The following is a 15984-nucleotide window of genomic DNA, read 5'->3' on the forward strand; positions in this document are numbered from 1 at the left end:
AAAGAACTGTTTTAAATACAGTCCATATTCAAACCCCAAGAAAGATAAAAAATAAAAGAGTTTATTCAAGCACATCTCAGAAATGCAGGTACTTGCACGAGCACCATGATACAAGTAATATTATTAATAAAAAATTGTACTTCAAAGCACCTTTCAGGACACCCAAAGTCGTTGTACACAGAGTACCAAACAACAACAAAGCAATAATAAAACAAGCAAGTCATAAAAAGCAAATAAAAACACAGTCAAGTTAAAAAGGGGCGGTACGTGAGAAGCTTGTCAGTGGCTGCAATGGTAACACAAGCCAGTAGATGGCAGCTGCGGGTAAAAAGAAAAAGTTCTAAATTCCATACGTTTCTATCACATTTTCAGTTGCGCTACAAAGTACACTGAAATCTAGTGGTCAATTACTACTCCGTGTTCCTTTAAACAGAAACATTTTCGTACGATTTAATGTCGACTAGTTGGAGCTCAAACCATGTCTAACAGTTGAAATGGAAGTGCCCATTCAGCAAACAACAACTAATATTGTCACGGTTGCCATGGTGCCCAATTGGCCCCGCTCATGTGGCGCCAGCTGCAGCTTGTTGACAGATTGGCTCCCTGTCAGTATTTAAACTCTGTCCTGTCAGTCCCCTTTTGTCAGTCCGTCTGCAAACCTCTGTTTTTATACGCAAGCCCTATTTCGCCTGTCCTGTTTTTTGCTCCTGTTTGTCTCCCGCTACGATCTGTTTTGATCTCGACCACGTCTGCTCTCCCGTCCCGAATTACGACATACTTTGATCTCGACGACGTCTGTCTCCCGTCCCGAATAAAGATCCGTTTTTTATTTCGACCACGTCTACTCTCCTCTACTGGCTTTCGACTTGTTTCCGTTCCCGACACCGCCATCGCTCGCCACGGAAGTCCCACTTCCACGTTCAGAGCGACCTGCTTCCCGCGTCCAGCAATCCCCGAATCTTGGGCGCCACCCCTTCCCTTTCCTCTAATAAAACTTGTGAGAAACGTTACACGAGTGGGTCCTGTTTCCGTTCTGGTCCTGACAAATATTTTTACAGTATATTCAATCTGTGTATCGGTGTGGTACAGAATATCTACATTGTGCAAATAATATTTCCATTATCCTTTATTTGATTTAGATAAACCCGAAGCAACGTGACAACAATATACGAGTGGCTGCATTTGAGTGGCTATATGTTTGCTAAATCATTGGCTGTGCTCTCACTATCATCCCCTGACACGAGGCCTGCAGTTCTCCCATACAACCTTCTGGGGGCGGCAGTGAGGTAAATATTTCTCGGCGGCTCTGCGCTCTTAGTATTTAAAAGGTAAATGTGAAAATTCAGCGATTTTAGAAAAAGTAAATCAAATATTGAAAAGTGAAACGAGAAATCACTTTAACACTGAATATTTCTAACTATTTTAGCATTTTTTAATAGTTTCATGATTACTGATTATCCGGACTGCACGAATGAGAGGAAAAGAAAATCCCAAAATTGAAGTTGAACGAGAAAGAACTTAAATACTGAATAAATACATTTAAATCATTTTAATTTTTTCATCTTTCCTCGATGACTGCCTTTTCTGTCTGCACGCCACCAATGATAAAAAAAGAAGGTGATAACATTTTTGCAAGTAGTTGTTTAAAAAAAATGATAATAATAATAGTAGAAGTAATAATAATGATAATAATCAGTATTTATTGCAATTTTACCCACTCTCGTTTTTTATTAAGCTTTATCTAGTTACCAAATAGAGACAAACTTCACCCTGCGAATTCTATTGCAATGACTAAGTACTGAATTTGACATTCAGTAGGTGTATCTTTGTAGTATTTCTGCAGTTGGATTTTTGTGATATTACTGTATTCTTGTAGTATTTTTTTAGTAATTCCGCTGTAGTGTTTTTGTAGAATATTCCTACTGTTTCGGTAGTATTTGTGTAGCATTTCTCTAGTAGAAGTTTTGTTGTATATCTCTAGTAATTTGGTAGTATTTTTATACTATTACTGTAGTTTTATTTTTTGCATTATTACTGTGTTATTTCCACAGTGGTATTTCCATAGTTTTTATGTAGTAACATTTTTGTTGTACATCTGTAATATCTTAGTAGCATTACGGTACTTTTATTTTTGTAGTATTTCATATCAGTATTTTTCTTTTTCTAGTATCTTATTATTATTTCCATAGTATATTTTTGTGCATGTCTAATATTTGTGCATGTCTAATATTTCTTCAATACAGTAATTACTTTATTTTATTTGTTCTAGTTTTTTTGTAGTATATCCATAGGTTGAGGTCTGTGCAGCCCTTTGAGACCTCTTGCGATTAAGGGCTATACAAATAAACTATAAACATGACTTAACTGTCATGATTGATTTTGGCGGCAACCGCTGCGGGTTCTGATTGGCTCCCTGTCCCTATTTCAACCTAGCCCTGTTACTCCCCTGTTGTCAGTCCGTCTACAAACCTCTGTTTATACAAGGCAAGCCTTTTTGACCCTGACTCCCGCCTGTCCCGTTTTTGCTCCCGTTTGTCTCCGGCTACGACCTGTTTTAATCCTGACCACTTCTCCTCTCCCGGCCCTGCTTACGACCCGTTTCCGACCCCGACCACGCTTTTACTCTCCTGTTCCGGCTACTGACCTGTTTTTCCGTCCCTAAAACCACCATCGCCCACTACGGAAGATCCACTTCCGTAGTCGAATCACAATCCGAGTGCGAGAACGACTTGCTTCCTGCGTCCAGCGAACACCGGATCGTGGGCGCAGCCCTTCCTCTTTCTTTCAATAAAACTTGTGGTAAACGTTATGCAATTGGGTCCTGATTCCGTTCTGTTCCTGACATTGACTTGACTAAAACAGCAATTAAAAGAGGCTTGTGTACATATATATATATATATATATATATATATATATATATATATATATATATATATATATATATATATATATATATATATCACAATCTGGCCTTACTCACCTTTACAATTTCAAAATACACGAATGGGATCTCCATTATAACAAGAGAGAATAATAGAGTACACACACGCTTCACCTGAAAATAGATCCCCAAAACAATAAGCTCTCCCACGTTACCCACAGGCCCCCCACCCTCCATCCACCACCCCCCAGACACAAAAAACACTTTTCTCTAAAAAAAAAATAATTTAAATAAAGCATAAATGGCCCTTAAGGATGTCTTGAGCTGGTATTTTGTCAATACACTTTGGCTTCCCTCAAGTGAAAGCAAAAGTGAGGTGCTTTGAGTGAAACATCTTGATTAAGGGGACCTTAAGCAGTTGTCTCGTTTGCTTGATGGGAAGAGACAAAAATATCCAAATATGAGTCACTGTCTTTTGTTCAAAGTGTCAAAACACCATTTTGAAAGGAATCATTGGCATTAATCCCGGGATTAAACAGTCTCCCGGTGCGATGACAGTGACGACGCTGGCCCTTTAAGAGAGGAAGCAGTCGAGATAACACCCCAATCTCCCCTCCTTTCCTCCCCCCCTTTCCTCTAACACATTGTTCTGCCACTGCCGGCGAGAAGCAGCTTCCTCCGCACCGCATTGCACGGCGCCGCACGCCCTCCACCACGAAAACACCGAAACGGACAGACTGACGGACGCCTTCGCTGGATGCGGACGCTCGTAAATATGCTGTCGAGGATGTCATGACATTCAGGAGGCTGATATTGAAAGCGGAGACCGAAGACTTGCCGGCCGGATCCGAGGATGCTCTGAGTGAAGACGGACTGGGAAGAAGCCCAGGTGACACACCGAAAACACGCACACGCGCGAAACAAAGGAGGATGCTACCTTGCTCAGTTGTCATGACAACCATTTCGTAGTCTGAAGTCATGAGGAGGAGACAAGAGGAGGCGGCTTTTGCTTCATCAAACTCAGTCTTGCTCGTACGTAGAAATCCTTTTCTTTTCTGACAAATCGGAGCAACAGGAAACGTGCGAGTGTGCGGGTGCGCGCACATGTCCTACTTTTTGCCCTTTGTTTGGCAGACCCATAGAAAACGCACAAAGTTAGGATAGCACACATCAGAGTTTGGGGGCAAATATGACAGCGTGTATATATATATATATATATATATATATATATATATATATATATATATATATATATATATATGGTTGGATGCGGCACGGCAGAAGAGTGGTTAGATCGTCCTCGGCACCGTTCTGGGGTTCATGGTGTAAAATCCAGCTACCAACCTTCATATGCGGAGTTTGCATGTTCTCCCCGCGGTTTTATGGGTTTCCTCTGGGCACTCCGGCTTCCTCCCACATTCCAAAAACATGCATGTTAGGTTAATTGTCCGGTCCAAATTGTCCCAGTTTTAAGTTTGTCCACTGGATGTCACCACTCCAAAAGCTGTACTTGCTAACTACATTTTATTAATCAGAGAACATTTGAGGAAACAAACCATCTCAATGTCATTCTACTTGAAATAGAAATGACAGCCACGCTTGTTTAAGGAAATATCCATCCATCCATCCATCCATTCATCCATCCATCCATCCATTATCTGCACCGCTTATCCTCAGTAGGGTTGCAGGGGTGCTGGAGCCCATCTCAGCTGTCTTCGGGCAGTGGGCAGGGGACACCCTGAACCGGTTGCCAGCCCGTCGCAGGGCACACAGGGACAGACAATTCACTCACTCATTCACACCTAGGGACAATTTGGACCGGCCAATTAACCTGACATGCATGTTTTTGGAATGTGGGAGGAAACCGGAGTGCCCGGAGGAAACCCACGCAAGCACGGGGTGAACATGCAAACTCTACACAGGGGGTTCGATCTCATGACCTCAGAGCTGTGCTGCACACGCGCTAACCACTGCTCCGCCGTGCTGCCCTGTTTAAGGAAATTCTCCTGTAAAAATTGCACAATTAATAAATAGCACCTGTAAGAATAAAAAAAAACTATTCAAGTATTGATAATTATTTTTAAGCAATTAATTAAAATAATGGAATGAAAATCCATTGAAACAAATGTATTCATCTTTTTATTGATTTTTTACAAAATATACAACAAACTAAATTCCAATTTTGGGGTTTTATAATGCGAATGAGCAAGAATGTGCAAGTTCTTTTAGCTAGCTACCTTTTTAGCTTTGTAGCTAGCTATCTTCCTGTTTTTATAGCTATTTCGCAACCTATCTTGCTAGCTTTTTACATTTTTGCATGCTATCTAGCCAACATTTTATCTGGTATGCTAGTCATCAAGTTAAATGTTTGCCTCCTTTCTAGTAGCTAGCTAGCTTTCTATCCGTATATTTAGTTGGCTTTTTACTCTTTCAGCTAGCTATATAGCTCCCTTTTGATTTTATTCAACTGTTTACCTATCAGCTAACAATCAAACTACCTTTTTAGCAATTTAGCAAGCCATCTAGCTAAGTTGCTATAAAAGAAATTCATATCAAACTGGGTGCCCTTTGCACTAATTGGTAACAAAAAATCGCTCTCAGCTTGAAAAAGGTTGAAGGCCCCTGCGATAAACACACTCCACTGTCCTTGAAAATTATTTTTAAGTTATCTACAAGAATAAATTCAAGAAAAATCAAACAGTAATATATCAATCCATAATCCTGGCTTCACTTAAAGGGACAGTATGTATTATTCAGTGCCTCGTAGTTGTAAAACAAAAGAATATTGATTATAATAATTAGTAACAAAATATATGGATAATCATGCGCATAAGCATTGTTTTTAATAATCAAACTTTCTATTTAATTTCTATTTAATTTACATAAAATGAGCCTCACTTGGAGGGAGATGAGTCAGATGATATAATTGTCTGACGTCTTGCTGCTATGGGTACCAAAAAAAAAAAAAAAAACCTGCAAAAGGCTTGTGATTTTAGCACTCCTTTTTGGGTCCACAACAGAATACAGCTACGTCATGTGGTCAAACAAAACACACTGTCCCTTTAACTTTCATACTAAGGCAGAGGGCCTCAATTTATCATCCTAACAATTGGCCCCCAGGCTGTGAGTCTAAGACCCCTGCTTCGAACAAAACAACACATAACTGATGATTATATAAATAAACACCACAGACATTAAGTTCCCTTGTTTTTCAGGTACCCCAGAGGTGAGTCTGTTGCCATGGCACCGAGACCATCATCTGGGGAACTATGGGGTCTTCATCTGATGCCACCGCGCATCCTGGTGGACTGCTGCCTTCCCAACGGTAATCATTTGCTGCCCGGTTTTCCTTTCCCATTCAAAAAGGGTGTTAAAGCCTTTTTTGTGTTGCCCAAAGGAATGATGGTCAGTTTGGAGTGTCTTCGAGAGACTCCTCTCATCAGCATCAAGCAGCAGCTCTTCACGGAGGCTAGGAAATATCCTCTCTACCATCTTCTACAGGTACTGGAGGAAGAAGGTCTTTCACTTTGGGGGCAAGGACACTGTTTAGGAAAACCAATGCTTCTCCCAAGCGCAGTTTAAAGAAGGATTAATCTATTACTTGGATACATTCATTTCAAACTTCCTGGTTGTTTAGAATCCTATTTAAGTTTTATCTAGATCAGGGGTCCCCAACCACTGGGTCATTTGGTCCTGGACTTCACAGATACTGTAAATCCCTGATTGAAAGCTGTATGCTCAGATTTAAGTGCGAAATTACATTTTGTCTCTTTAAAAGTAGCCCTGAATTTTAAGCTACAGGCTTAAATAGCCATAAAAATGAACTAACTTGTGTCATTTTCTTACATTTCAAGCCTGGCGCGCAACTGCGTGGGGAACCTGTGTAATGTCAGATTAGAACACAGAGGTGTTTTTTTTTGTTGTCATCAGTGGTTGCCGCAATAATGGACCATAGTGCATTAGCTTGTTACTAATCTTCATCTTCAATGACCTGACATTGATACCGATGGTACAGAAAAAGAAGAGTAGCATTTTTTGATAGATACCTTCAACTGCTTTTCAATTCAGATGTATACACAAAGGACTTGATTTGTGGGTGAAAAAGTTTAAATATCTAGAGTGTGTTGTAAATATTGAACAAAGTACTGTCAAACTTACTTTTTTGATCCTGTTATGTATTCTGTTAACAATGGTGCCAGAGAACTTGAAGTTATTTCTCTCAAGGGATTTATCGACACAGCTACGATCATTCAAGATTTTCATCTTGCCTTATACCGCATTCTGATTGGCTAAAAGTTTTTTATTAAATTTCTTCACTCCAACATTCAGAGCACTAGGCAGAAATCACGTCACTTCGCACCAGCCACGGGCTCTTGCCGTGCATTGTGTGAATTAAACAGCCAGATTCCCTGGTCCGCAACAGTTCTCAGCCGGCCAGGGCGACCCGCGTTGACATAGGGCCCCGATGTGCGCTGCAGCTGGGGAGATCCACGGAATGGGCCTTGCGTGCGTTCTGATTCGCAGCCAACATCCGCCGCATCAAAAACAGGGCCCTATAAGAATTGTAAAAAAATAAAGGTTACCACCTCGGATTTTGCCTATACCAAGTTTTCAGTTATTCAGTATCTGTCAAATTTGAAATTTTAGATACGAGTACATCCCAGGAACAAATTAATCTTGTATGTAGAATTATCACTGTATAGCGCAGGGAAGGGCAAGCTTTTTGAGTTGTGGGACACAAAATTTAGCATATGTGCTGGGACAAAAGGAAAAACTGAATGAGTGATTTGATTTTTTGTATCTGCCAGTCTTGAATCTGATACCTCAGCAATATATGAGGAAAAATTAAGTGACACAGGGGACAAGACTAAGGCCAAAACAACATTTTTTTACCACTACTTACTATTTTATGTATTGTTAATATATTTTCACCATTTTTGTTAGGCTGGCCAGATTAATGAGCCTGATTCATGGGCTGGACTGTGCCCACCCCTAGTATGGGGACATAAAGGTATGTTGAGGGACATAAAGTGAAATGTAAGACGTTCTGGTTTGTGCATGACTACAGGAAGAGTCCAGCTACATCTTCGTAGGTGTGACCCAGGAAGCAGAGAGGGAAGAATTTTACGATGAAACGAGGCGACTGTGCGACCTGCGCCTGTTCCACCCCATCTTAAAAGTGATTGAACCGCTTGGGAATCGAGAGGAGAAAATCCTTAATCGAGAGATTGGTAAGATGCGGGTAGGGGGGTTCTGGGTATCGGGATAACGGGGGGCCTGAAAAGAATCACATGCCCACACCGAACAGGCTTTGCCATCGGGATGCCGGTTTGCGAGTTCGAGATGATGAAGGACCCGGAGGTTCAGGACTTCCGTCGAGCCATACTCGGCGTTTGCAGGGAGGCCATGGAGGAACGGGAAGGGGGCGGCGCCCACAGCCAAGCGCTCTATGTTTATCCTCCAAACGTGGAGTCCAGCCCCCAACTCCCACAGCACATCTACAGCAAGCTGGACAAAGGTACCAGACCCGTCCTTGCGAAAATCCATTGCATTTTCAGGATTTGTAGAAACAAATGAACTTGAAGGACAGATTCGAAAATGCATGAACAAACTGTTCAACTTAGAGCCAGACCCTCTCATCAAGAAAACATAAAAAATGTACTTCCTTGTGTCTCTCTCCACAGGCAGACTGATTGTTACGATCTGGGTGATTGTGTCGCCAACAAACTCCAAACAGAAATATACATTAAAGGTAACCATGGATACAACAAATTTGTTTGGAAAATGATTGCGAAAGGGCCATTGTACAAGACACTCACTGCAAAACTATTTCATAGGATATGTCTTTCAGTTGGATATAATAACTATTTTATGACTGTAGGACATTTACTGCAGTTACAGCTGCGACACCTATAAAAAGCATCTATAATACCCTCATAAAATGCGATATTATTTAGAAATTTAGCCACATTTTCCCCCAAATCTCTTTTAATAGTGTAGCAAATATGGGTGGTAAATAAATTGTTCTAACAAACAATTTATTGACCGATTGGATTTAAGAGCAGAGTTTATTCTTTTCAAAACTCATCTCCCCTTTTTGGAGCAAGACATACGTTTTTAGATCATTATGTTAGGAAAACGGATGAAAAACCTTGTTTAGTCAGTCTGAAGGGTGGCTACACACACTTTTACTGTTTTGATAGTAGAAGAAAATAAAACAAAACAAAACTAGATGTTGAGAACTTAAACTGGCACCATTTTGGATAGACAACAACGTGGGCTTAAATATTACGTTTTACGTCACACTAATACCAATACCAATACCTAGCAACAATGAGATGTTCTGCGAAGTTCCGTTTTAATGACGGTGACGGCCCAGTTTTTATGTCCTCGGCTGTAGAGCGATAAGGAATCCTGGTAGGCTGGAACGAGGACCACAAAATGCAGATTGTTTAAGGAGAGGTTGACTGCTGGTGGCTCTAGGCTTCTCTAAGGTCGCTGGCTTTGTCCCACTGGTTTGGCCACTAGCTTGATCATGCTTGGCAAGGTTCTCTGGCTGCTTGTTGAGCTGAGACTTGGTCAGGACAGGCTAGGATTTTGATCCAGTTCTTCTCCAGTTGCCCTCTTTCCCTGTTGCTGGCAAAATTTAGACTGCCCTTCCGAGGTGAGATGTGTACCAGCTCTGGGTTCCGGTCTCCTGGGAGGGGCGAACCCCCTGTGGTGGAGTTGGTACGGCAACCTTTGATGCGTAAATGCAGCTAACGCCCTTCCCAACCTCACATTCCCAACCTCAGATAACATGATTGACTTAAAACACAGTATTTACTTCACATGTTTTGACATTGTTTGATCATTTTCTGACATTGAAAAACAAAACATTAAAAAAAAGGTTAAATACTCTACATTAGTACTCAAAAATATTCCTATTTTCTTTTGTCAAAAATAATTCAATTGACTCTGTTGTACAGGTTATCTGTGTGTTTCAGTCCCATCAAGTTTTTTTTCTATTGCCATCAAAGCTAATGCTGAAAATTTAGCTTGTCGTGTCGCGTTTTGAGCTTTTGTTTGTCTCTTTGATTAAAGTAGTGAACACGGAGATATTCACCTGTGATACCTCCGTTACCACCCCTCAACCAACCATAGTTTGTGAAACCGGTGACGTTTCCCAAGGCCTGCTAGAAAGCGTTGACTCACCATCCCAGACTCTGATTGGGTAGACCAACATTTTTATCGTCACTCATTTTATGACTTAGGGCCTGCAGAGCTGATCGTGAAGGCCTTCTGGTAGATTTCTGACCCTGGCAAGTAATGGCTGAAATGCGACTAGTTAAATTGTTTAATATGAAAGCACGCTTTTGGAAATAGCACATTCTAAAGTTAGTGTCTGAGCAGCTGTTGGAGTTCTGCCATCGCTTCTCTTTTGTTTCCTTTTGGCAACAATTTACATTTTACCCACAAGAGGGCACCCACAGACAACTCTATATGTTTCTCAAAGGCAGAACAGTATCTCGTATCGTTTAATTGCAACTATGCATTTCCAATTTTATCTGCCGTATTTTATGTATGGTGCACTATAATTTTTTGGGGCCAATTTTGAGTTTTTAACTGCGCCTTAATAATTGATTTATAATAATTTTGAGTACCAATAATTTAAAATCAACTCTTTTTCATTATGTTAAAGTGTCGATTTTCAAAATGAAGATATTTTTTGCCCAGCCAACCCCAAACCCCATCTGAAAGCTAACATTTTCCTGGGCGTGCACAGGTGAGCCACGACAGTCTTCCTGAGCAGTTGATAGCAGAGTCCATCCGGAAGAAGAGCAGATCTATGCACCTTTCTCCTCAGCAGCTACGCCTTTGTGTACAAGAGTACCAGGGCCAGTACATTTTGAAGGTATTTGTACTCCCAAATCTCTCAATTGGTTCACGAAACTGACACACACCTTCACTCTCCTCAGGTTTGTGGCTGCGATGAGTATCTGTTGGAAAAGTATCCACTCAGTCAGTACAAGGTAACAGCCTTTATGGATAGATTCTCCCAACATTTATGGAAAGCGGCTCATGCGATTATTTGACCTTATCTTAAGACAGTTTGAATCACGTGGGGCCTCCTTGCGAGAAATTTGGGTTTATTTTACATAACATGAGCCTCACTTAGGGCCCGGTCACACAGCCGTTTGCGTCTGTATCGCGGGTAAAATTTTGCGATTTTTTTTTTTGCCCGTGGTTGCCCGCAATGGAAAATGCGCAAAATTGGCCAACCCGCTGTTCATCGGTGGTATGCCCGCAAAACAGACGCCGGCGACTGTTCCACTTCCTCATCGCGTCATTTCTGCGTCATTTCCGCGTGTGGACCACGGGTATAAAAGCTGCCGAGCCGGTGTTGTGCCGAGAAATGCATCCCTGCCGAGATTTGCATCCCCTGGCTACTATAACCACTTTGACCTGGTTTTATCTCACTTTTATATCACTTTTCGGGAATGTAATAGCGGACATATAACCAAAACCACTTTGTCTTGCATTTGTTGGGAATGTAATACAACTTAAACCGTTCCGTCTTTGTATTTGTTGTGAATGTAATCGAACGGTAATGCACACCGTATATAAATTACTTTTGAGCAGGTAAAATGTTTATTTTGCCCTTTTCCATTCAAATCGCTCATATTGAAACTGTTATGCACTCTACCATAAAGCTTATTTCAGCATAATAAGCTTTTTGATAGAGTGCATAACAGTTCTCAAAAGTGATTTATATACGGTGTGCATTACCGTTCGATTACATTCACAACAAATACAAAGACAGAATGGTTTAAATTGTATACATTCCCAACAAATGCAAGTCGAAGTGGTTTTGGTTATATCTTCGCCATCACATTCTCGAAAAATGATATAAAAGTGAGATAAAACGAAGTAAAAGTGGTTATAGTAGCGAGGGGGTGCAAATCTCGGCACAACACCGGACTGTAGAAATCATAACCGCTCAAGACACAGTCCCGTGAAGATCAAGATTTCAAGATATGGCACCGAAGAAGCCAATATGTTATTATTGTAATAGTTTTTCATTTTGATTTTATTATCTTGTTATGAAATGAAAAGAAATGTCAAGAAATAAAAATGGATTAAAACGAGGTCACTACGGTGACGGGGATCCATGTTCACCCCTTGACGTCTCGAGCACAACAGACGTGTGCTCGGCAAATCGCGCTGTATATACGCGGAAAAAGGCGTTTGACCGTCACACGCGTTACACACGCTAATTCACGTGATAACACCGCGATACAGGCGCAGAACAAACGTGCTATGACCGTGCTCCACCCACGATTACCCGCTAAAATTTCGCGTCCTACCTGCGTGTAACCACGCCCTGGCCGCGGCCGTAGCACGTCATTCCGTGTCTGTACCGCGTCATTACCTCGTGTGTACCACGTGTGCCGCCCGCGGTTACACGTGGTCTAAAGTTTTGAGCAGCGCAAAACTTTTTCGCGCAGCCAACCGCGTGTGAATTTCCGACCGCGTCTAAAGCTCTGCTGCATCTCATCTGTATGGCGATCTCAAAGCGTCCAACAGCGTCCGCTTCACAGGCAGAAATTTCTGGCCGTGATTCAGCCTCGACACAGACGCAAACGGCTGTGTGAGTGGGCCCTTAGAGGGAGCTGACATTATTGTCTGCTATCTTGCTGTTACTGCCACTCCGAAACAACAAAAACCTTTTGAAAGGCTGTCCAAATATTTTCAGGAAAAATGATGCGGTTTGATCAATTCGAGTCTCCGTAGCTTGTATTCTTCCTTATGCTTTTTAGCACTCGTTTACAGTAGCGCTTCACAGTTTGGCTATGGGGCGGGATCAAGACTTTGTATTCTCTGGCGGGTGGAAAAATAAAATAATGTTGATTCCAAATTTTAAGCTTTCATTCTGGCTACATTATTATCCTGCCCATATCCCATATGATAATTACAGAGGACAAGGGATCTTTTCTACACATTTATTCACAAACAATAGGGATTTTTTTAGATTAAATGTGGTAATTGATTTTTTTTAACAGTTGAGTGAATGCAGTTTTATACCTGATCCAATTCACCACGCTATACACTCAACACTGCCCTCTAGCAGCAGGAGACAGCTTCTGGTTTGCATCAATATAAAAAAAAGTTTTGATACAAATTACATTGAGACTCGCTTATTCTTTGACACATGTAGAAATGTATTAAATCATCCAACCGGACGTCTATTTGACTAACTGTACCACACAATACAATGACATTTAGAGTTCCGATAGTACACTTGGGGGCCGCCGGAGCTAGGGTCTGGGTGAGGTGGGGCCAAATCGGGTTTTCCACAAAAAACTTCTGATAAAAACATTCCACTGACTTAAAATAGTTTTTTTTTAATTTATTACACAAAAAAAAATATCTAAAAATATAATTTAAAAAAAGAATTAACATGAAAATAAACCAATTAATCACTGATAAATTAATCCATAATTTGCATGGATTGCACTTACATTTAAGGGAAAACGTGTATTATTTGACCATTAGATGTCTCTATATTGTGTAGTGCAACCTATAACGAATGCTAGAAAGCACAAGAAAGAACAAAAGCTACGAAGACTCAAAGCGACCTTGAAGCACCATGCCCGGCCTTTTGGGGTTTTTGGGTACCCATAGCAACAAAATGGCAAACAATTAAGTCAGCTCCCTTCAGTTGAGGTCAATGTTCCCTCCAAACTGCGCGCGTGCGCAATCACTCACTGCCCGCACATACTCCGCGCACAAGAAAATCTATCCAGCGCAATGTTCCCTCTAAACTGCGTGTGTGCGCAATTGCGCACTACCCAGAGCTTTTCCGCGCACAAAAAAATCTAGCTAGCTCACAAAAATGAAGGCTCGAAATTGCTAATTAAGAAGCGAATTAAGTCAAAGTTACAGTGCATGAAAGTAAAAATACACGGGTTCCCCTGATGTTCTAAAAGCGGTATTTTGAAGTCAAGGTCGAAGTAGAACGAAGTTGAGTAAAGTCAGTAGAGTTTTTCGAGAACCGGCTTCTTCGGCTCAGCTCACTAGAAGGAACCGGCTCTTTCGGGTCCTAAACAGCTCTTCGGGTTGTTTTTGCTTCTCTCATTCCTATATGACCAAATATTATGTAAAATTATGCACAAAATGACTTAAAGGAAGGGGGAATAGAACAAAAAGGCAAAAAATACCAAAATGAAAAAGTAGTGAAAAGCTGAGAAAAAAGAAGGAAAAATTCTGAAAAAAAAACAAAAAAAGAAAGAAACAAAGGAAAAAAGTAAATACTGTAGAGAACAAAAAGAAAAAAGTAACAGCTAGGATAAAATAAACACAATGAGATTTTTTTAAACGAATTTGAAAAAATATAGAATACGGAAAAAAACAAGGAAAAAGAAGAAAAAGTTTGTGTTGCATTCAAATCATTTCCTATTATACCAAGTCAATCTTGTTGCCAACATTGTACTTCCACTAAAAAATGTGATTAAATACAATTGTGTATCGTGCAACCGACTAAATAAGCCCCCCCAAAGTGTTAGTATTATGCAACAAAAGATACCAGGAAAAAAAAAAATGGAAATCTTGTGAAATAATTGTTGTAAAAACAAATGACGTTTGTAGGCCCTGCAACCTTTGCAATAGTACATGAGTGACATTTTTTTTGCATTGCCAGAAACTCAGCAAAATGTAACTTGATGTCAAGTTTTGGACATGTTTGACTTAGTTGCCACACTTGGGATTGCTGTTGCTCACTGTTGTTTCAAGCGTTGCTCACCGACTTTGTGTGAACGCTCAGACCCGTGGAAAATTAGAGGCAACATTGGTTGAGGTTTATATTTTGCAAAATAAAGGCACATTTCTTGACCTAAGAATACATGCTTATTCTTTAGTTCATGTATTTTTTGCCTATTTTGTAAATAAATATTGTTTTTTTTATGATTTTTTTCCCACCACTATAAAAGCCTAATAATAATAATAATAATAATAATAATAATTTCCTTGTATTGTCATTCTGTGTAACAATGTACACAGAACGAAATGTCGATTGCACCTGACCCGTTGTAGCGAGCCGATGCAGCCGCAGCCAACAGAGGGCGCCGCCGACCACTTTTTAAGTCTTAGGAATGACTCGGCCGGGGCGCGAACCCGAACCTCCCAGTCCAGTCCCTTTAAACTTTCATGTGAGGGTATCATCCCGTGGGCAGCAATTGCCCGCCACCCCCGAGCAGCAAGTTTGTGACCCTCGCTTTGAGATGTCTTCAATTTTTCTCTTCCCACAGTACATCCGTTCCTGTATTATTGTTGGGCGTCTTCCTCATCTCATGCTGGTCTCCAAAGACAGTCTTTACTGTCAGCTTCCTGCCTCTAGCTTTGTCACACCTTCCTACAGGTGAGACATTAGCGAATCATGGGAAAGGATTAGATCAGGGGTGGGCAAACTTTTGCCTGTGGGCCGCATCTGGCCAGCTAACGGATTTAATCCAGCCTGCAAGACTAAGTTGAGTGAAGCAATAGGGAAACAAAGGCCGCCTCAGCAAACCTCAAGCCGCAGTTTTAATTTTGTCCACTGGACGTCACCACTACCAAAGCTGTACTTGCTAACTACATTTTATCAACCAGAGAACATTTAAGGAAACAAACCATCCCAATGTCATTTTACTTAAAATAGAAGTCACAGCCACGCTTGTTTAAACGAAATACGTTTGCAAAAATTGCACAATTCCTAAATATCGTGCAAACGTTTAAAGACTCTTTAGCACCTTTTATTATATATATGAAATCTCACGGCGACATTCCCAAAATCCGGTCAACATTTTCACGAAAATATATATTTTTTAAAAAACAGAGAAAGACTTATATATCATTAAATCAATCATTTAATATAATGCTAACAAATGTGTTAAAAAGTACTAACAATAAAGATGCATTCTTGATTTAGTGGCAGCACGGTATGTGAATGGTTAGCATGCCCGCGGCACAGTTCTGATGTCATGGGATCAAATCCAGTGACCAGCCTTCCTGTGCGGAGTTTGCATGTTCTCCCCATGCTAGCGTGGGTTTGCTCCTGGCACTCCGGTTTTCTCCCACATTCCAAA

General features: G+C 40.8%; 1 protein-coding gene across 2 annotated transcripts in view; it reads left to right on the forward strand.

Annotated features, from left to right (window-relative positions):
• The first annotated feature begins 3538 nt into the window (after positions 1 to 3538).
• The window catches only part of LOC148356672 (phosphatidylinositol 4,5-bisphosphate 3-kinase catalytic subunit alpha isoform-like), a 33763-nt gene continuing 21317 nt past the window's right edge, over positions 3539 to 15984 (forward strand). Inside the window, exons 1-9 of one of the 2 annotated variants that reach the window (XM_088346882.1) lie at positions 3539 to 3913; positions 6097 to 6206; positions 6279 to 6382; positions 7950 to 8112; positions 8190 to 8399; positions 8566 to 8633; positions 10647 to 10775; positions 10840 to 10893; positions 15169 to 15278. In XM_088346882.1, the coding sequence (XP_088203008.1) occupies positions 6122 to 6206; positions 6279 to 6382; positions 7950 to 8112; positions 8190 to 8399; positions 8566 to 8633; positions 10647 to 10775; positions 10840 to 10893; positions 15169 to 15278 (923 nt within the window). In that variant the 5' untranslated portion in view covers positions 3539 to 3913; positions 6097 to 6121. The remainder of the gene's footprint in view (positions 3914 to 6096; positions 6207 to 6278; positions 6383 to 7949; positions 8113 to 8189; positions 8400 to 8565; positions 8634 to 10646; positions 10776 to 10839; positions 10894 to 15168; positions 15279 to 15984) is intronic. The other variant, XM_088346883.1, reaches the window with a different exon arrangement.

This window comes from Urocampus carinirostris, chromosome 11 (genome assembly GCF_059441175.1).
Source record: "Urocampus carinirostris isolate Australia breed hairy pipefish chromosome 11, RoL_Ucar_1.0, whole genome shotgun sequence".
NCBI lineage: Eukaryota > Metazoa > Chordata > Actinopteri > Syngnathiformes > Syngnathidae > Urocampus > Urocampus carinirostris.